Here is a 22,608-nt window from a genome sequence, read left to right as displayed (position 1 = left end):
AGTCTGGAGAGTGCACCTGGGGGCTGTTTTGGGTGGCTGGCTGGGCGACCTCGAGGGAGGATGATACGTAGGTAAGCATTCCTCTCTACTCAGGCTGTCTCACTGAGACCTGTCTCCCTGACTCTGTAAATATGTGTGTCAGGAACGTTCCGATTCCAAGACGGCACGGCCTCCATACCTTCAGAGATTCAACAAGTGTGTTCTGAGTGGCAGCTGAATCACAGAAGGTGTCAGTGGGTGGTGTGGTGCTGCAGCTGGTTCTTGAAGCCCTCCCCTCCCCCCCACCCATCTTCTTGCCCCATCTTAGGGCTGTCTCAACATCAATGAAAGTTGCCCCAAGGTTCTCCTTGTTGCGATGAGCAGAACCCACAGAACCCGAGAAACAGGAGGCTGGGGGCTCGTGCTTCTCCCCCTTGGACTTGGTTGCTGTTTCATCAGGGACCCTGGGCAAGAGGGTCCAGGCCAGCCGGTCATGAGTTAGGGGCAGCCCTGTTATCTGCCCTGACCCTGGACGGATGCCAGAGTGCAAGAAGGGGAGAGGTGGGGAGAAAGGGGAAGAGAAGATACACAAACAGATGCATCCTAGAGCCTCAGCTCAAAGCCAAATTAAAATCTGTCTAATTAATGAATTTTCACAAAATCAGAGCCCCTGTTTTTTTCACTTTGTGCTTAGGTATGTCTTAAAGTACTCATTACAGGAGAAGAATGTGCTCTTTCTTTAAAAAAACAATCTGAAGCAGAAACCAAAGTACTATGTAGTCTTAATTAGAAATACAAATATAAATACACAGTATGGGCACCTGCAGGGCTATAAAAAGCCAAACATTTCAGAAATTCAGGGTGATTTAATGTATAACAGGCTACTGCGAAACTAGCATGCATTTATTATGCTTTACCCTAGAAGGAAGACATAATACTAAAAATGTATATAAAGGCTTTGATAGAAAAACACTAGTGAGTTATAGATGAACACACTAATAACATTTTCTAGAAACGTCAATTACTTTGCATTTTGAAGTGGTCCTTTCAAGCCTGAAAACAGGAGGGAAACGTACAAGTAGTCAAAGATATTTATTCCTTGTAAGAATCATAAATATTCATACAAATGCAAAAAAAGCCCAATGCGATCAATGCTTAAAGCAAAACAAAGCAGAGGGGGCAGCGAGTCAGTTCTCAGAGGCTGTGCTCCCAGCACTGAATGAAGTACACAAACATCCCACCCACTTTCTTGTAACTGCTAATGTCATTGTCAGATGGAGCCCCGACAGGTAATCTGGGAAGCGTAATGAACGTATTGCTATAGCCCCACAGAATTACTCGGGGGTGGGGGTCAAGTCAGTTCCATATTAATCAAGCCCGTTAAACTCGTTATTCGTACTCTGCATTTTGTCCTTGTGACGGGCAGGTGACCCAGCACGGTCCCTGGAGCACGGATCTCATGTGACCTCCCAGGACAACCCTGGCATCAGTTGGCTTGGGGGCTGCAAAATGCTCACCCCGCCCTGCTGCCAGCTCAGGACACCAGGACAGAGCCGTAGAGGCCTTAAATTACAGCACTGTCCAAGGAGGGCCACACACACACTCTACACCCAGCACAGCACAGGTCAGCTGTGATTTAGGGCCTGTCCTCCCTCTCAGTCTTTCTTAGAGACACACACACACCGGAGGCATATGTACAGATTCACCTACATTAATTAAAAGCCTTGAGCAACAGTAGGTGACTTCAACTCCAGGCTCATTATCCCCTTTGGATTGGTTTTTTTTACTTAAAGTTAATTTCAAAATCCTCCCTAACCACTATCTTAGATGCCACAGCTGCACGATGAAGGTGTCGGTGTTAAGGAGAGACGACCAGCAGTGACAGGGACAGGCCAGATGCCCCAGGCACCCAGCCAGGACCCTGCGTGAGCGTATCAACTAACAGGGCACACCTTCTGGAGCTGGTCAGCCCTGCGAGGGCCACTTGCTGAAGGTCTATACAGAATGACAGGTCCTCCACCAAGTAAGTCCTCCCTGCTGATGCCAGCGTGAAGGGACATCTTATACTATCAGGGCCTCCTGTGGGATCAGAAACACCAGGGCCAAAGGAACACACCTCTGGGGCTACAGAAATCTCCCAACTGGATCTAACTGCCCCAGACAGGTGCGCCCTAGGCAGAGAGCTCCTGCTTCTCTAAAACCAGAAGGATCACGCATGGTCTCCCAGGATAAGAGAAAACCATGTGACATTAAAAAAAAAAGGTCATAAGAAATGACAGGAAATCACGGTCAATGGCATCCAAGAATGCGTTTTTTGAGAAACTTAACAATTCTCCTAGTAGGTTGGGCAGCATTCATTTACACAGCTTCTGGCCTCATGATCACGGGGTGACTTGGCTGGTGATCACAGTATTCCTTCCATCATGTGTCAAAGAGCACATGCCTGTCTCAGAAATGGAGTACGATTCTGAGTTTCCAGCACTGGGAATCCATTTCCAGTTTCTCATATAATTAAAAATACTCACGTTCATCGCAGTGTTATTCATAATAGGCAAAACAACCCAAAGCCTATCAAAGGACGGATGGATAAACAAAATGTGGTACATCAGTCCGATGGAATATACTCGTCATAAAAGGAATGGAGTTCTCATACACGCTACCACATGGATAAGCCTTGCAGACCTGATGCTCAGGGAAGTGAGCCAGACACAAAAGGACAAATTTTGTATTATTCCACTTAAATGAGGTCCCTAGAACAGGCAAATTCTGAGACAGAAAGTAAAAGCGTGGTTGCCAGGGTCTTGGGGAGGAGGGAGAAGGGGGAAGTATTGTTTAATGGGATAAGAGTTCTAGTCAGGAAGATGAAAAGATCAGGAGATGGATGGTGGGAATACTTGCACAACAAACTGAGTAGACTTAATGCCATTGAATGATGCACCTCAAGAGGGTAAATTTTATTGTTTTGCATGTATATCTTACAGAATTTTTTTTTTTCTTCTTGGCCAGGCCACGTGGCTTGTGGGATCCTAGTTCCCTGACTAGGGATTGAACCTGGGCCCCTGGCAGTGAAAGTGCAGAGTCCTCACCACTGGACCACCAGGGAAGTCCCCAACCATAATTTAAAAATTATAGATAAATCGCTGAACAGGAGTTCTATTTGGGAAAAATGAGATGGAAAGTTACATGCAATCAAAAAATACGATCAGCCCCTCTCTGGCACCCTAAGTCAAGCACAGAGCTGTTAAAATAATACAAAGAGTCGGACTTCGGATGTAAAGTCCAAATTCTTCCTCGGAAAGGGAAGAAGCTCGCTGCCCAGGGAGCAATCCTGACCCAATTAAAACAGAATCCAAAGTACCCGAAGGAACGTGGGGAATCCCTTGTCCGTAGTAACCGACGGCAAAATAGTCAGGCTTGGGTCTTATCACCTTGACGATGTTTTCATAAAATTGAGCCTGTTTTTTCTGAAAGGAAGAAAGGAAATGCATTTCAGGTTTGAATGGAGTAGTTGAACATCCATGCATCTGGATTTCTTCCAGCTTTGGCAGTTCTAGCGGGGGAGAGGGGAGAAGGTGTGGGAGCGGTGCTGAGGCAGGCATTGAATTTAATCTCACCACGAAGCTTTGACAGTACTCCTCACTCATCCTCCAACATTCAGCAGGGGAATTTGGCCAAAAAGCCAAATTCAGCAACAGTTGTGATTATAGGTGTTTTTAATAACCAAAGAGGTGCCAGAGAGATGGTTTTTTCTTCTGATTAAATGTCTGATCTTCAGGATTTTTAAAAAAAGGTATCAGTCAGATAATGGGATACATTTCAAGAGAATTTAAGAGGGCAGAATTCTGTTCCACATTCATGATACACACACAACATCATAAGTCGATCTGCTGAATACAAAAATGATACAGCAGAGAAAGCAGTAGTTAGAAACTGACAGCTTCTGTGGCAGGAGAAAGGTCTGGGCTAGCCTCCATCCGTCCCCCTCTTGTGGACAGGCTCACAGTTTTAAACGAGTGGAGACTCCTGGAGACCTTTGGGCCATCAAGACCAACGTACACCTAGATCTCAGCAGTTGTTCACATATAAATCGTTCAGAGGCGTCTTAGAGTTTGGTTACAAAAGCTCACTGGGGAAAAAAGTGAATACTCGTGGGCCAGAAAAAGCTCACTGGGAATAAAAGTGAATACTCGTGGGCCAGAATCAACCAGCAAACAAATCAAGTGTCCTCCCTGGACGAAATGAAGGAGAATCCCAACCATTCAAAGGAAAAGAAAAATTCCAGAAGAACAAGCTGAGATTGCCTGTTCATTTAAAGAGAAAAAAAGACCTACCAGCAATTCGCTAAGTTGTTAATAATCAAATATCTCGTTTTCATACTGTTCAGCCAGTTCCTTGCCCAGGGCGATGGCCTCTTCCCCACATCTGTGAGGGAAAGAAAGCAACAAGGGAAAGAGAAACTCAGACCTGAATCCTGTGGTCAAAGAGTAATATGCCGCAACACAACCGTTCATGATGAACAAGCTGGAAACTACACTCGCTTAATCTGAAAGCATTGGAAAATACAGATATTTTCTAGAGGCTCATGGCCTTTGGCTCGGGCATCAGTTGACCGAACTGGTCAGCTACTGGCTCATCAATCATGCTGGCCACTGCCCCCGGTCGGAGCAGTCGGCCGGCCAGTCCTGCCTCGCCTGCTGCTGGCCGCTGACGTCCATCTGTCGGAGCAGCCGTGGAGCTCAGAAGGAAACCACAGGGCGAGGCTGAGAGGAGCGTTTGCGTAGAAATCACAGGCCTGAATTTGTACTTCCCAACTCATCCATTTAATAAGCTCTATGTGTCAGTGGTCAGAAAGACAAGGATCTATTTCAAATCTAAATTAAGCTTGCAGAAGTTCATGTTATGTTTGCAGATACCGTCAGGATGTAAAATCTGCCATCGTTTCGAAAGGGAGAATTTTTTATGGTAATGGTTTAAAAGTGGGTTTCCAATCAGGTAACATTTATTAAAATGCTGATAAACTTTTGACACATGTGGATTAATTTATTGATACATGCGGTAGGCCTGAATTTCCCTTGTTTTCCTTGGGAAAAATAAAATACAGTGGTTTACTTGAAAAGAACATGGAAAATATGGAGGAACTATCTCCTCCAGAAAGCTTTCCTGGGTGCCACCCACCCTCCTCCTCTGTACTCCTACAAGACCCGGATTCCCCTACTAAAAAACTTTGGGTAATGTACTGAAAGTGGAACGCTCCTTTGTCATTCCTCCTCAGGGACTATAAGCCCCTTGAGGGCAGGGCCTGAGCGTTATCAAAACCTCTGGACCGTATGGAGCCCAGGACCTGCTCAACAACGTTTCTCAAACAGAAATGAAGGTTATTCACTTAGAAATCAGGGAAGTGTCACACCACCCCACATACTGGGTCCCCAGGACATGAATCGCTCACTCTCTCCACTGGAACCATCCCCACAACAGTGGTAGCACTGTTAGGGCAGTGACTGCAAGCTTATTCTACCCCAATGAGATGCCACCTGCATTGTCTTGTTAAAGTCCTTCGCCTTGCTCAGGTGGGTATCTTTATTACACCTGGTTGGCAGATAAGGAAGTTGGGGATCAGACAGGTAAGTTACCTGCCCAAGGGCACCACAGTGCGGTGTACTCGCCCCAGCTGGTCTTTTTCTGAAGTTCTGCTCTCGATGACTTAGCTGGAGGTGCTATAACAAAATCCCATACAACAGGTATTTCCTTCTCACAGTTCTGGAGGCTGGGAAGTCCAAGATCAAGGTGTAGGCAGATTCAGTTCTTGTAAGCATTCGCCTCCTGACTCATAGACAGGCACCTTCTTACTGTGTGCTCACGTGGCCTTAGGAGAGATCTTTCTCTTCCTCTTCTTATAAGGGCACTAATCCCATCATGGGGGCCCCCACCCTAATCATGACCCAATATAAACATAATTACCTTCCCAAAGCCTCACTTCCAAATATCAGCACATGGTGGTTAGGGTTTTAACATATGAATTTTGGAGGGATGCAAACGTTGAGCCCATAACAATGACCATGTGCCAGCACTTCCAGCTGCCCTGCACCCCCTCCTCCTGGAATGGGTTTTAAAGGATGATAAGCTAGTCCCTAACTCCAGGCTCTCACTGAGAAACACAGGGAGCCGGGTCCCCATAACTGGCATACCCTTGGCACTGAACCCTCACCTGCCTGCCAGTCTTTGCCTTTTCTTAGTAGAAACACACTACCAAGGACCTTACTTATTACTGAATCACCCAATAGACTTAAAATGCTCTTTACACAGCTGCTACTTAAATAAACCATCTTCTATTTTTGAGGAGAAAAAGCTATTCTGAAATTGCATTTTTAATACTTTGAAAGTATTAAAAATAAGCCCAGAGTAGAAAAAGATTTCAGAGTTAGGACCAGCAGCCAGGGAAGAGAGAAAGTGGCTGAGATGCTCTTCCTAGAACCACACACTTCTCTTCCCAAGAAAACCCTGTCTCCTTCATCCTGCTGAAGCTTGGCATCCTTTGAATATCTTCATCTGTTGCTCCAGCTCATGTCCTTTGGCAGAGCTAAGCTCGTATTTCTAGGAAGAGGGAGCTTCCACTTGGAATGTTTCTTTTAAGCTCAGTGACCAATTCCTCCCTTAGTACATTTCCATTTCAAGAAAATCATTACCTTAGTTGTAGGTCTCATTCACTCGATTGATTTTTCTTTAGTTTTCCGCAGCTAATACACCACTCTCCCTAGCTGCCCTAGAATCTTAGGGCTTCTAATTCACTGCTTAATCTATTTTTATCCTAAATGACGGATGAGATGCTTTAAACTATCAAAAGTAATTGTTTTTAAAAGAAATATGTCTTGAATAAATATCTTATCCCACTCACCCAGAGGTTACACAGTTGTGTTCTTTTTTTTTTTTTTTTTATTTTTTTTTGCGGTACGTGGGCCTCTCACTGCTGTGGCCTCTCCCGTTGCGGAGCACAGGCTCCGACGCGCAGGCTCAGAGGCCATGGCTCACGGGCCCAGCTGCTCCGCGGTATGTGGATCTTCGCCGACCGGGGCACGAACCCGCTGTCCCCTGCATCGGCAGGCGGACTCTCAACCACTGCGCCACCAGGGAAGCCCCACAGTTGTGTTCTTTATCAGATTTTCTATAAACATACATTCCCCTCTCCACCCCCCTCACCCGGAATGTTTTAAAGGATTCTGCATTAAGGAGACTTTCATCTGCTTTTAATTGGCTAGGGCTCTACAGAGTGTGGGCTGCTCATATTTCCCGTGTGAATACCTTGGAAAATATTTCCGTGCCAGAGAGAAAACAGGTTCAATATGATCGAGATTTAGATTATCTCGGTGGAAGAATCGCTTTAGCCTGTGTGATTGAATGCCCTACCCTGGCTCCATTCTTAGACATGCAGTAGGCAGATGAGGTTTACCACAGCCCCAAATGAAAAGCACCCTAGCAACGCTCCGCTTTACTTTCTGATTTGAAATCCTTAGTCCATCTTACAGCATCCTTGGCCTTGTTCGTTTACTGCCAACACAGAGCACACTCTTTCCCACCTCCTCTTATTATCAGATGATCTCAGCTACATTCTCTTGAGATGATCACCTTTTCTTCTGAACCTTTCGCTTCCAGGAAGTCCATTTCTGCAAGTGTCATGAACAGAAAACTTTTTTTTTTTCTGATGAAATTTCCTTCGTTAGTTCCAAGACTGAAGTGGCTGCAGAGCACATCTCAGCGATCGCTTTCCTACGGAGAACTGTGAGGTTGACGAGCTGACCAGTTGGGTAAGAACGACAACGTTGATCTAACAGGATTAGGGAGGCAGCGGATGAAAACCAGATGGCAGCCTGGACAAACACCCTTTACAAATAATTCAGGCCAGTGATGACTCACCGGGATGCTGGTGTGCAACCGCGGTTTAACCCGCTAACTAGCTAAGTCCCTCACCAGTGAAGATGTTTTATGGGATGCTCTTATTGCAGTCATTCTAAAATTCATCTGGCTTTCCAGGCAGCTGTTGGGAAAAGAGTCATATTCAATCACCCTCTAAATTTCCAGTGCCCTGCACAGGAAATGGATGAAGAGCCAATGCTGTGGAAGATTCCAGAGCACTGTTTCAGGGCCCTCAGCACTGGAGGGGACCCATGTGGCCCAGAACTAGCCTTATGCCCTGGCCAGTGAGTGCTTCACTGCAGGAATGACGTGAGTGAGAATCTCTTTCCAGTCCCTTGATTGATGACGGGCTGGATTCCCAGGAAAGATGTGTGTCATAAGTCTGGATGGCGACTCCAAGGGGTGTGGTCCAGCCGAGAGGAGACCCAGCCAGTCCCGGCACTGCTGCAACCTCTTCTTACAGAATGGAGACTTCTTATGGGCACCTCCACTCTCTCTAGGCCTCCCCATCTCTCCCTGAGCCAAGCTGCATCCTGGTCCTCCTGCGGTTCTCAGCTGATCTCCACTAATCTGAGCAAAGGCTGGACATTTTCTGAAGACATTTCTGAGAGTGAGTCAGGCCCTGCTCTCCCAGCCCATGCAATGGAGCATTTGCTCTGTGCTCTGCATCAAAGCTGCCCAACCGTGCAGTAACGACGCCACCCTCTCTCTGAGCGCACACATGACAGAGCCAGAGCCTGAGAAAGGGGTCAGATGGGCTGGCTGCCCTCTGGTAGGGCAGGAAACCCAGTGGGATCTGGACTTGGGCTGGACTTAGGAAGCCTTGCTGGAAAGGTCTTACACCGACTCTGAAGACAAATCCTGCCTTGTGGTGCAGTCAGGTACTCAAGAATTACTGACCATTGAAATCACATTCCTTTTTTTCCCCCACAGCAATTTTTTATTAGTCCAAATGGAAAATGGTTTGCTCGTTTTAATGCCCCGGGGGAAACATGGAGAAGGCATAACTTTTTTTTTTTCCCCCTAAAAAAAAAGGATTTTTCCTTTTTCTTTAAGCCAGGGCATCTGTAGTTCTGCAAGCCCTTAGAAAGCCTAAACCAGACAGCGAAAGATACCGTTGCCTTTTCCTTGGTGGTTTGATTGGAAGGAGAAGGGACACATCCTGTCACTCATCCCCTCCATTCTGTAGATAATTACTGGGCACCTGTGATGGGGGTGGGTTCAGGGAGAACAGAGAAGGAACAGGAAGTGTACACACAGCTCTTGAAGGAGGACTGGAGAAAGAAGAGAAACAGGCAGTAGCTGGCGAGGGCAGTCAGAACGAGAAATAACTTTTTTAAGGATGGGAGAAATCACGGCACGGTTGTAGGCAAGTGTGTCATTAGCCATTGGAGAGGAAAACAGTGGTGGCTTATCAGGGAGAGGGCGGACGGGCCAGAGTGATGTCGTGGATGGGGTGGGGGATCCCGGGCTGAGTGGGGGAGCCGCGGCCTTGGACATGTTCACGGAGGGCTGTCCCCGGGCAGGAGGGACAGATGCAGACCCGTGGACGAGGGTGTGACGGGGGTCAAAGCTGCACCACACAGCCTGGCTATCACTAGCTGGAAAATCAATTACTTTGAAAAAGAATTCACACGTGAGGGAATGGAGCCTAATCACTCGGAGCGGCTCGAACCGCCTGGAAGGAAGTAAAACCTCCCCTGGACTGATCAGAAGTCACTTCCCTGCCAGCTCTGCAGCCACGTGAGGCTTGTTCTGCTCCCGGTGTCTGAGCCAGCCTGGTACCCGGCTCCTCTGGGCGTTCACACATCTGACATTGACCCCATTTGAGAGACACTGTGTGATCAGCTGACTTCAAGTCTCTGGAGCTGTCACCCTCCTCTCCTCATCCCCGCTGCCACCACCTTTCCCTGGGCCACCACAGGTCAGGCCTGGACCACTGCTCCAGCCCCCTCCACCCCCAGGGCTTCTGTCACCTGGAGCCAAAATCACTCCCTGAAAGAGGAAAATAAAGGCATCCTTGCCTATGTTCATAAAATCTCATTGGCTCTTGTGCCTTATGGGTAAGTCAAATCTTCAGGAGACACACAAGGCCATGGACAGACTGGCTCCCAAGTTCTCTGCATCTGTGTCTCCCAGGACCCCTTCCTCGCCGCCCCCGAGAGACAGGCTTCTCGGCTTCTCCAGAAAAGCGAGATGTCTTCGGGAGCCCTGGTCTTGACCAGTGTGATTCCCAGTCTTTGGAATCCCTGCCCTCCCAGCCATCATCTGGCAAGCTCTGTCTCATTCTTCAAGACCCAGTTTACATGTCACCTTCTCAGGGACAAGGAAGTCTCCCCTTTCTCCTCAGAAGAGGGAATCATTCCCATACCTGTTAGGTAGGTTGACTCAGCGCCTACCAGTGCAACAGACCAGAGGAGGGTTTTGGTATTTACCTGCTCACGCCTCGAGGTGGGCCTTTGCCCTCCTGCCCCCCTGCACCCCGTAATTCATGGGTGCAGGTGGCACCTGGCACCCAGGAGGCTGGGTGGTGGAAACACGTGTGAGGGGTCCTGCAGGGCAGGGTGTGGGGCAGCAGAGTTGTTACCGACTCTAAACCTTGATTTTCTCATGCTCTGATCATAAATCGCTCTTTTTTGGGGGCGAATCATAATTAACACATGATCTCTGAGCACTGCAGCCAAATTCTTGCTAATTGAACAGATTCTGGCAAATGTCAGGATTTTTGAAAATTCTGGAAATGCTGAGAACAAACCAAGAAGAGGGTGATATGATGCTCGCACCTGTAATTCCTCTCAATGACAGCTGTGTTTTTAAAAGGAAACTCAGAGGATGAGAAAATGTCACCCCCAATACTTAGAAAAGAAATCCAACCATTTCATCAAAAGTGGAAACCTGCTTCCAAACCCCTATTTTTAGTTCGTGAGATGATGCAAGATGCCTCCTCTTTTGACTTGGGCACAAGGCAAAGTGCAATCTTCGTCAAGGCGAGGTTATTTTAAGGGAAAAGAAGACAGAGCTCCAGCTGAAAAGAATCCCAGAGCTTCAGACATCACATGGGCTGTCGGCTATGTGCCCCCTTTGCTGACGCTACCAGGCTGCTTCCTGGCTTTCGAGGAGGTTAATGCTGGTTAATACTGGCTCCCTCACTCTGACTACATTTTCCTGAGAGCAGGGCTTCTACTTTAGACACACCCTCCATAGAGAAGCCTGGCAATTTTCAGTGCAGTGCTTGAACTAAGGGCTTTACTGAAAATTACTAGGCCTCAACCAAACACAGTAAGACAGACAATTCAGAGCATCTTCAGGACAGAATGCTCGACTGCCACGATAAAACCCGACAGCGGGCTTTCCGGAGATGCAAAAACAGGTGGTAAAAAGAGAAAGGAAGAGGAGCAAGGAGTAATTATTAGCCCAGGAAGGAAGAAGTGCAAAAGAATGAAAAGGGAAACAGATGGAAATGACGTTTTTTGGAGAGAAAGAAACAGATGAAAAGACCAAAAGCTGGGCTGAAAGACATTCAGAACCCCTTTAAACGGTGGAAAAGCAAAAATAAAAGAATGATTTTTGTGAAGAAGCAATACAGAAAGAGAACAGAACATAATTCAAAAACCGGAGTGTCCAATATGAAGGAGAAGAAAATCCATTCAGCGTTGCTGCTTTCAGAGTACAAAGGCAGACAGACTTTTAATACAGTCTGACCCCAGTTTCTGGCGGGCGCCCTGGGGTGTCCCCGCAGGTGCTGGCGTCCAAGGGATGGGGTGGGAACCTGCTCCTTTAAGGGCCTGCGCTCACGGTTTCCAGGACACAAATCTGCCTTGGGTTCTGTCGGGAGTCCAGGCAGGAAAAGCCGGCCCGGGTCTTGGGAGAATCTGTCTTTGTTCCATCCACAACTTCTGTAATGAAGGCAGGACGTAAGCCAAGTCAGCATCAGGCTTGGGAAACGAGCCTGCGGAAAAGGCACAGTCCCAAGAGCGGCACCTCTGGAATGAGGACAGGGGTCTGCCCCTGGGGCTGCCGGGCAGGAGTGGGGGGCGGGGGGATGCCCTTCAGACGTTTCCGGGGCTCAGAGTCTGCGTCAGGAGGCCAGACCACACACGCGAGACAAATAAGCCCCATGTGGGCTTCCCTGGTGGCGCAGTGGCTGAGAGTCCGCCCGGGAAGATCCTACATGCCGCGGAGCGGCTGGGCCCGTGAGCCATGGCCGCTGAGCCTGCGCGTCCGGAGCCTGTGCTCCGCAACGGGAGAGGCCGCAATAGTGAGAGGCCCGCGTACCGCCAAAAAAAAAAAAAAAAAAAAAAGCCCCATGTTAGGAACTCTGTGGAATGTCTGAGTGATGGTGGCCTTTTCCAGTATTTGCTCAAGCATTGGCCAGAATGTGCTTAATTCAATAAAAATGACACTGTTAACAGTGGGAGAGGCTGCACATGTCGGGGCGGGGGCAGGGGTACATGGGAACTCTCCATATCTGCTGCTCAATTTTGCTGTGAACCTAAAAACTGCTATTAAAAAATAGTCTACTTAAAAAAAGTGACTGAATACCCAGTCTGGGTGCAGCACAGGGCTCCCGAAGAGGGACAAACACAAGTGTCAGACACAGCCTGCCCTGTCCCCAAGGAGCTCCAGTCAAAGCAGGACCTGGTGACCCAGGGGTGGACCCTGGCCCAGTTCCATTGCCATTACTGGGAGCTGCTTAGAAATGCAGAGCCTCAGGCCCCTCCCAAGACCTAGTGAATCAGAACCTGCATTTGTTTTCCTTTGGACGAACCAGCAGCGCGTGGGTTCTTAGCTCCCCGACCAGGGATCAAACCTGCGCCCCCGCAGTCAAGCGCAGAGTCTTAACCACTGGACCGCCAGGGAGGTTCCCAGAATCTGCATTTTAACAAGATCCCCAGGGGACTCAGGGGACCATTAACGTGTGAGATACTCAAAGGAAGGGATACAGGATACATAGAAATAGCTCCTGGCCAGGGAAGGGAGAGCCCAGAGACAGGACTCTCTCTGCATGGGGGGCAGGAAAGGCTCCAAGGTGGAGACAGCAAGAAAACATGTGTAGGAGGTGGGAAGGAGTCACCACAAGAGACGGCAGGTGAGAAGGGGCCGTTCCCATCCGGGGGAGATCACAGAAGGTCCCGGGGCTGGGAATCAAAAAGCATGTTCAGAAAGAGGCAAGATGCAGTGGGTGACGAGAGGGCAGATACATGGGCAGAGCCCTGCCGTAAGGGGCCTCACCTGCCAGGTAGAAGCCTGCATCTGCCTGTAGAGGAAGTTGGGGGACCTTGAGGTTTGGGCATCCTTGGAGCGATCCAAGCTATGATACCATGGCCACTTTGTTAGAGCCCAGAATGGTGGCCCGGGGAGCAGATGGCAGGGGTGGATGTGGGCGATGCATCTTGGACTGGGAGTCCAGGGAGGCTGAGAGCTCGTGAGGAAAACACGCCGGAGGAGCTGATTTCTGCTCAGAGACCCACATTGTTCAGCAGTGTCCCAGGTAGAACCTGGCCAAGAAGGTGCAGACCTTAGAGCTAGTCGGTCGGTGACACTCATCCCTGAAGGCACTTGGACACACAAATCACAGTGAGAAAACGTGACTCATCCTTAAGAGTTTGGGAAACTAATAATAAGATTATAATAGACTTTGGTCGAAGCACAGAAGAAAACAACTGAGAGGCATAATTCTAAATTTTGAAAATAAAATACGTAAGTACCAGAAAACTCCATCTTGCTCCAACAAAGCTATGTTGCTTCTTCCTGATTTCTTATGGTTTATCTTCATAACTGCCTCTGTTTCTACTCTTTCCTTCGCTGCCTACCATGCCTTGTCTGTATTTCATTCAGAGGATCTTCTGTTCATAAAAGAGCCCCTCGCATGCCCATCCCTCCAAATCCCCTAATACTAAGAACAACCGTACTCTGGACACTTATTTCAAATTACAGAAATGACGCTGGGTCACAAGAAAAAAAAAATCCAATTTTGGTGCTTGTGATCATGCTTCCCCTTGTCATTCTGACATACATTCTACTGACATACATTCTATTATCTCCTGGCTTCAGTTCCCATTTCCTAATTCTCTTAGATTTATTTCAGTTTTTCAAAATATTCATTTAGTGTAAGGAATATATCCCAACAAGCACGTAAGCAAGGCCGCTGCCTGTGATGATTCCAAAGGACATGCAGTAAAGCTTCGATCTACCAGCAGCCTGTGGATGGATGTGCTGGCAGACACCGTTCTCAACAAAAGCAAAGTCTTTGGCTCAGAGCAGCAGTGTCCAATGGAACCATCAGTCAAGATACATGAACAGTTTTTCTAGTAGCCACATTTTAAAAAGTGCAATTAGGGACCTGGTGGCACGGTGGTTAAGAATCCGCCTGCCAATGCAGGGGACTCAGGTTCGATCCCTGGTCTGGGAGGATCCCACATACCGCGGAGCAACTAATAAGCCCGCGTGCCACAACTACTGAAGCCCACACACCTAGAGCCCGTGCTCCGCAACAAGAGAAGCCACCGCAATGAGAAGCCCGCGCACCGCAATGAAGAGTAGCCCCCGCTCGCAGCAACTAGAGAAAGCCCACGCGCAGCAATGAAGACCCAATGCAGCCAAAAATAAATAATTTATTAAAAAAAAGAAAAAAGCTTTAAAGGTGAGCAAACTCTTAAAAAAAAGTGGAATTAATTTTAGTAATATTTACTATACCTGAAGTATTCTTTCAAATGGAATCAATAACACAAAATTAATGAGATGTCTGACAGGCTGCCATAACAAAGTTCCAAAGATTGGACGCCTTAAACAAATTTATTTCCTTACAGTTCTGGAGGCGAGAAGTCAAGGCCCGAGTTGTCAGAAGGATGCTTTCCTCTGAGGCCTCTCTCCTTGGCTGTGAGACAAAATCCCCACCCTGTGTCCTCAACCTAGTCCTTGCTCAGTGTGTGTCTTTGTCCTAATCTCCTCTTCTTATATGGAGTTCAGTCATATTGGATCAGGCCCTACCTCCACATAGTCACCTTCCGAGGTACTCGGATTAGGGCATCAACACACGAATTTCTGGTGGACACAATTCAGCTCATAACAACAGTCTCTTGTTCACGCTGAGCCTTAGAAATCCAGTGCTGTTCTGCACTGATGGCGCGTCCTCAGATTGGACTGGCCGTGTTTCAGGTGCTCATGGCTGCATGGGTCCTGTGACTCTCGTAGCAGACAGCTCAGGTCGGAGCCCCCCATCATAGGAGGGCTGGCTCCCTGGGCACCTCTACCCAGAGGACCCCACAGTGAGCAGCCTTCCTTCAAATTCCCATGGGCTGAATCACTTGCCAACTATCACCCATTTCAAGATAATTTTCCCCCCAAGAATCGACAGATGAGTATGGATAAAGGAGATGTGGTATATAAACACAATGGAATAGCACACAGCCAAAACCAGAATGAAATAATGCCATTTGCAGCAACGTGGATGGACCTAGAGATTATCATACTAAGTGAAGTCAGCTAGACAGGGAAAGACAGATAGCATACGATCTCACTTATATGTAGAATCTATGAAAATGATACAAATAAAGTTATTTACAAAACAGACTCACAGACATAGGAAAAAAATGTATGGTTACCAAAGGGGAAGGGGGGGAATAAATTAGGAGTTTGGGATTAACGTGTACACACTGCTATATATAAAATAGATAACCAACAAGGACCCACTGTATAGCACAGGGAACTCTACTCAGTATCTTATAATAACCTATAATGGAAGAGAATCTGAAAAAGAATATATACACACACACACATATACATACACACACACACACATATATATATAAAACTGAATCACTTTGCTGTACACCTGTAACTAATACAACACTGTAAATCAACTATATTTCAATTAAAAAAACCCAAAAAACAAAACTTCAGTCTGGGCACAGAGCACAGAAATGTGTGCATCTAGTCCTTCCCAAGGTCAAGTTCTGAATCTGCAGCAACGACCTCAGCCATTGTCTTATTCCAGAGAAGGCACGAAGGATGCTCTTTCCCAAATCACCGCATATACCCAACACCTGGCAGGTATAATAAGACCAGGTCTCGGTCCTGTTTCCTAAATGAATGTGATTCTAAATCTGGCATGAAGAAGCAAATTTTCCTTCTGCTGTGACCTCCTGCCGCCCCGACTCCCCACCTGCTGAGACTTCGGGCGTCCTGGCCACAGGGAGCTGGAACCAGTTTTCAGGTGCAGCTGCCCGCCCCTGCACTGCTCAGCCCGGTCACGTCGTTCCCAACCCCTCCCTAACCTGAGGAGAAATTCAACTACGGCGGAGCTGGCCCGGCACCAGTTTCTGGAGATAGCGCTATTCTCACACGTCCAGCTGTGGGAAGCTCTGCAACTGGGGGGTTAGAGGGAGTATTACCTTTTTAGGACACACATATACTTAGGTAATTTCCACGTGCCCTGAGAGCCCTAGGTTAGAACCCAGCCTCGCTTGTCCGATTCAACGTCCTGGTAGTTTACCTGGTTTATCTGGTAGATGTAGGCGCTACGTACATTGCCTTCCCTTCCGGGCACTTCCCCACCCACTGAAGCTCATTGTGGCCGCGTGATCTCCTTTAGTCAATGACACGAGCACAAACGCATGTGTCATTTCTGGGCCGAGTGTGTAGGGGCCGGGCAGTGACTCGCTGTCCCGCTGAGGCTGCATTCCTTTGTGTTGGGACCTGCGCTCACCTGGGCCCCCAGCAGTGAGGATGGACCGGCAGCAGAAGTGAGAAATCAACCCGGGCTGTGTGGCACCACTGAGACGGTGAGAGGTTGGAACCCCAGCAGATTCCAGCCCATCCCAGCTAATACAGAAGATGGATACTTACTTCCTTCTGTTAGTTTTTCCCCAGGAAATTTAATGCTCGTTGATGTTAAAACGATTTTTTTTTTTTTTTTTTTTTTTGCTTCGCGGCTCATCATCCAGGTACTTGAAATTTTGTTTGATGAAAATTTCTCCCTCACCCTCATGTTAGCCTCAGAAAGATGCGCGCACTTCCGTTTCTTTTTAACGTTCTCGTGCAGAAGTTATGGGCCTTCAAAAATGGCTTTTCAGTCTCTTTTGCCAGTACGCCTCTAACAGCTGCTGTGGAGACGATTCTCCTCAGTTTTGATTAACAAGTTCAATCAAGTTGAACCTTCCTGACTCCAGGTGAGCTAAGTGCTCACTTTACTAGAGCCATCCTTCTGTCTCCTCCAAAACACAGAAACACGTGAGAACATTCCTTCAGCCCCTTTCTCTTTCTGCCTGTAGTGCCTTATCACTTGAATTAGCTTTTTTTTGAAACCAGGATTTCTCGACCTGGCCACTACTGACATTCTGGGCTGGATAGTTCTGTGTGGCGAGGGCTGTCCGCCGTGTAGGATGTTGAGCGGCATCCCTGACCTTGACCCACTTGACGCCAGTCATATCCACACCCCCAGGTATGATGACCTGAAAGGGTCCTGGTTGAGAAGCACTGTGCTAAACCGAACACGTTCATTGTTTTCCCTCCGTATGAGGCTACTGGCTAAAAACAAAACCAAACCCACTTGGTTCCTGAATTTATTATTTATTGAAGGCCAGCTGTCCTGCTGTCCATGAGCACCTCTCATCTGTCTGAAATCACCCTTAACCACTGAGTATTCACTCATTTGTTCCTGCATTCTTTCACTGATTTCTTTGTTCATCTAACAAACGCCCCTGTGTTACATGCCCGGCTCTGTCTGAGAGTTACATGTCTTGTGAGGGATTGCACGTGTGTGGCCTCTATCTTCACAGAGCTCATGGCCTACGGGAGACTCGCTAAAGAAATACACGTGCAAATCTACTGTTGCAAATTGTGGTTAAGTGCTATACGGGAAAAGAAGAGGCCACTGTGGGCATCGGAGCAGAGGTGACATTAAGCTGGATGAGGACAAATGAGCCAAGGTTAGGAGCAGCAGAGGCCTGCCAGGAAGAGGCAGGAAGGGCTGGGGTGGATGAGGACCCAGAAGGGGTGGTGTGGCCAGAATTTAAGGAGCGAGGGAGGGAGGAGAGCTGAGATGTGGTGGGAGAGATCTCGGGGCCAGCGCTGTCAGAGGATGTGAGAACCCACAATGACTATCAGTGAAGGCACACACTCTTTCAGCCCCAAGGACCTCTGGCCCTCAGGCTTTCTGGGCCGCTCTGGGGTCCCACCTCCTGTTCTGCCCCTTCCGTAACACCTGATTACCCTTCTCAAAAACATAATAAGCCAGAAAGCCACTGGGGGAAGGAATTGCTCCACTTTTTTAGCAGTCTGTCGAGAAACAGAATTCCCCTGGCTAAGCTAATAAAATTTTAGCAGTTGGCCTTAATTGTGAAACCATCTCATTTCTATGAAGAAATATATTCTGCTTTGCTATAGGACCAGGTATAATTCACAGACCATTTCCAAGTGGCCTCTGGCCAATCCTCATGCTATTCTGAACATTTTGATTTTTGTCCCACGTCAAGGACCCCAGGGAATAAATAAAACACACATGATCTCTTCAAAAGGGTTTGATTTATGTCGAGAACCACAAAAAGGGTCAGCCATCATCCTTTCCCGAGATGGGTGCTGCTGGGAGTAGAACTGGGTCCCCCCACCAAAAGATATGTTGAAGTCCTAACCCTTGGTATCTGTGAATGTGACCTTATTTAGAAACAGGGTCTTTGGGCGTAATCAAGTTAAGATGAGGTCACACTGGATGGCGTGGGCCCTAAATCCAATAATCGGTGCTCTTAGAAGAGGAAGATTTGGACACAGTGACACACAGGGAAAAAGCCACACGAATACGGAGGCAGAAACTGGAGTGATGTATCTACAAGCCAAGGACTGCCGGCATCACCAGACACTGAGAGGCAGGAAGCAGATTCTCCCCTTAAATCATTCTCTCTCAGAGAGCACGGCCCTGCCGACACGCTGACTTTGGTTTTATAGCCTCCAGAACTCTGAGAGAACAGATTCCTGCCCAGTGGGTGGGCCTACGTTACCGCAGCCCTAAGAAACAAATACAGGTACCGTCGTGGAATTCTCTGGTAACTTTTCTCAAGGTAAAAAAAAAAAAAAAAAAAAAGGCTGGTAACCGAGATGAGTTAAGAATCCCGAGGAAGGCACAGAATGAGCTTAGAAGCCACTTTGGTGGCAGATTTTAAAAACTTCTTAACTGAAGAAGCCCTCCCCCCACTTTTTTTTTTTGCGGTACGCGGGCCTGTCACTGTTGTGGCCTCTCCCGTTGCGGAGCACAGGCTCCAGACGTGCAGGCTCAGCGGCCATGGCTCACGGGCCCAGCCGCTCAGCGGCATGTGGCATCTTCCAGGACCGGGGCACGAACCCGCGTCCCCTGCATCGGCAGGCGGACTCTCAACCACTGCGCCACTAGGGAAGCCCCCCCTTTTTTATTAATAGTTACTATTTATCTGAATCACATGAACTACAGTGATGAGACCTATTACTGGCTGATTAAAATGATGGCAGGTTTCCTTTTAGTAGAAGTCAACAGATTAAATAATTTTGTTTGAGCCAGTTAATGGAGAGGCCACCAACATGAGTGATATTGGTCTTGCCATGGGATTAATATTTTGGTGACAACAGAAAAATGCAAACTGTCAAAGGAAAGCATTAGCTCTAACGTAGCCAAAAATTCCCCCAAATCAGTGCCCCAGCCTGGATTCTCTCTGGCAAGGACTATGAAAATACTTGTGCTTTTCAGTTCTAACTTTCAGCAGAGCATCTACAAAAGGGCGATTGATTTTTATTTTTGGTAGGATTTCTACTTTGAAGCGCCAGCGGGAGGGCCCTGCATAAAACCTTCAGATACACAATCTGTAACAAATTTCTGGTGCCACAAACACCATGTGTTAAAAAATGTGTTTACAACGCTGCAAGAAGGTGCACACACAGAGGAAAACACCAGAAAATCTGCATTTTTTTTTTTTTTACCTTGCCTTTGTCGAAGTAGTGGATGATTTCCTGGTAGAGCCGCTCTTTCAGCTGTCCCTGTGTTGTCGCCTGGTACCCGTCCCGCTGGGTGAGGTGGGCCGCGCACACGTCCTCTGACCACTGAGGCAAAAGCAAAGCGTAAGCAGTGCCAGGTGAGGGCACGGCCAGGGCTACCGTTTCCCTACCGTCAGGTCAGAATGCACACAGTAAGCCCTGAATTCAGAGTGGGCGCTCGGGCCATGATTCCGGGGGTCGTTGGAGCTGCTGCCATCAGGCTGCCGGGTCTGGAATTGAGGGCAGAACCTCTGTGCAGAGGCCTCAAGACGAGTGAAAGAAAGAAGAAGGCAAAGCTGGGTCTACATTCACACAGAAGAGAAACCCGGCAGGTTCTGGACAGCACAGAACTGTCAGCTTGCCCGGGATGCCTTGGAACCTTCCAGAAGAATGAGGAACCGGGTGATCTGTGGCTGCCTCAAGTGGGGCATCCCTGGGCGGCGGTCTCAGTCCTGTGCTGCTCAACATTTTAATCAACAGCAGAAGGCACATGGATTCCACTTACAGGTCGTAAGGAAAGCTGCTTACAGACAGGGAGGCGTCTTGGGATCTTCAGCTCTAGGCATGTCGCCTGTCGCAAAGGCAGGGCTCGGCCAGCGTTTGTGGACGTGACAGTGGACTTATGGGATGAAGGAAGGATGCATCGAAGTGAAGGCAAGCTCATTTGGCACCTAAACTCCTAAACTTATGCTCAAGAAATCAACGGCACTAAATATAGGGTTCAATAAACTTCAATATTTGGTGGGGACCTACTATGTGCAAGGCACCAGGTCAAAGATGAGTCAGAAGATGCCTGCCCCAGAGAGAGTGCCATTACAAATTAGAGCACAGTGGCATATAATAACTCTGCAGAAAAGATTTCATGGGCAATTTAAGGGCGGGAGGCAGGACAAGGGGTTCTGCAGAGGCTCCTCGGAGGAAAGAATCGGGATGGGCTCACTCGTCAGCTGGACTCAGGAGGTGGGTCTTGACCCTGTTTTAAGACAGGACAGTGAGGATGCTACCAAGAAAGCAGTGGACTTGCAGGCTGCCTGGACCACAGGGGGGTGGGCGTGAGGGTCCCCCACTGGACTCAGGGCTGGCCAGGCCACATCTGGAGCAATGGGACCAGCTGTGGTGCCACATTTTAGGGGGCAAGACAAATGGACAGGAACCACTGGGGCAGAGGGCAAAGGCCCCGAGGGACAGGCCTGCAAAAGTGCAAGGCTCCCTAAGAGGTGGGCTCTCACAGCACACACCCCCTCCCACCTTCCCGAAGCCAGAGGGGTTTGGAGCACTCCGTGCTGGACTCCAGGGCTCCAAAGAACAGGGTGAAAGGGCTATGGGGCCAGATGGGCTCTCCGGCACCTGGAGTGTCAAGTAAGAGTGAGAAACCTTTACGCTGCTGCAAATCCTTTCACCTTCAAAGGAGAAGTGCGTAGCCCAACCATAACTGGGAGTTACAAACTCAATTAATTGTAGCATTTTCACCACATGGCCAGATTTCTACTTTTATAAGGGTAAAAGTAAAATTTTACATGATTCTGAAACGTAACTACAATAAGATAAATAAGAATAAGAAAGTCTGGATGCCAAATAACTTCCTTGGAGTTTAAAATCACCTAAAAATATACTGAATGGAGAAGCAAAACTCCTTTATACCTTCCACTTAAACAATGAGATGAAATGACTTGATTGCTAGGCGAAAGGCTGATGTTTTTATTGCCCTTGTTTTTTTTTTTACAAAATAGCCTTAACCAAAAAAAGAAGACCCTATCTGAGGATTTTTACTCAATGAACAAGAATATATCAATCATGGTGAAGAATTTTCATAAAGATACAAGTAACGTTCTTTAGTATGTTGATTAACCAGCATGAATTCACATTTTCTGCAATGTCAAAACATATTTAGGACAAACTGCAAAACGTAATGATGTAAAAGATATGGAGAGCAATTATTTGGCTTCTAACTGGAAAATTCAAAACCCCAGTGGAAATGATAATGCAACTGGGCCGATTGATTTGGGTTGTGAAACATCCTTGTACCATTTGTGATAACCCCGTCTGTGCTCAGTAAGTGCAAAGATTAAACAAACGATGTTTCATACACATGTATCTATTTTACATTCACACGCCCGTAGAAAAGTTTATGTACTGTGAGAGCAGCTTGTCAAGCCCATTTTAATTTCCCTGGTGTAAAAGATATATCTTCGTAGTTTCAAAATCACCTTGTGACTAAAATTTGGGTTTCTAACAAATGAAAGCCATTAGAATTCAAAGTGGGAGGGCTGGTGTGAGATACCCCAACTGATAACTCTATCTTCATAAATGACAGTCCCTAGGAGAGCTTTATATGGTGACAAGCCAAAAGGGTACCATGGATGACTATGGATGAGGCATTCAGATTGAAACGAGTCTCATTGTGTTTTCTTTATAAGGGACTCTTGTTTTCAGGCAAAGGTCAATCTCCGCACTCCAGTGTCCCTAAAGCAGCTTATGAGTATGCATATCACACAAGCTACTGGAGAATTCAGGACTGGGCCAAGGGCTAGAAGATTCTTGCTGGGGATTCACTGCCTAACACGGGAAATTCCCTCATCTATCCACCTACCTACCCACACATCCATCCACCCACACATCCGTCCATCCAGCCACACATCCATCCACCTACACATTCATCCACACATCCATCCATCCATGAATCCATCAATCCATCCAATCCATCCATCCATCCATCCACACATC

The 22,608-nt window shown here is 47.6% G+C and overlaps 1 protein-coding gene across 1 annotated transcript in view; it reads right to left on the bottom strand.

Moving 5' to 3' along the window:
• DOCK1 (dedicator of cytokinesis 1) overlaps window positions 1–22,608 on the bottom strand; it is a 534,414-nt gene that overhangs the window by 46,278 nt on the left and 465,528 nt on the right. The window contains 1 exon segment of the mRNA XM_032607328.1: window positions 19,831–19,950. Within this exon segment, the coding sequence (XP_032463219.1) occupies window positions 19,831–19,950 (120 nt within the window).

The sequence above is a fragment of the Phocoena sinus genome, chromosome 16, assembly GCF_008692025.1.
Source record: "Phocoena sinus isolate mPhoSin1 chromosome 16, mPhoSin1.pri, whole genome shotgun sequence".
In the NCBI taxonomy this organism is placed as follows: domain Eukaryota; kingdom Metazoa; phylum Chordata; class Mammalia; order Artiodactyla; family Phocoenidae; genus Phocoena; species Phocoena sinus.
This window is presented reverse-complemented; position numbering and strand designations above follow the sequence as displayed.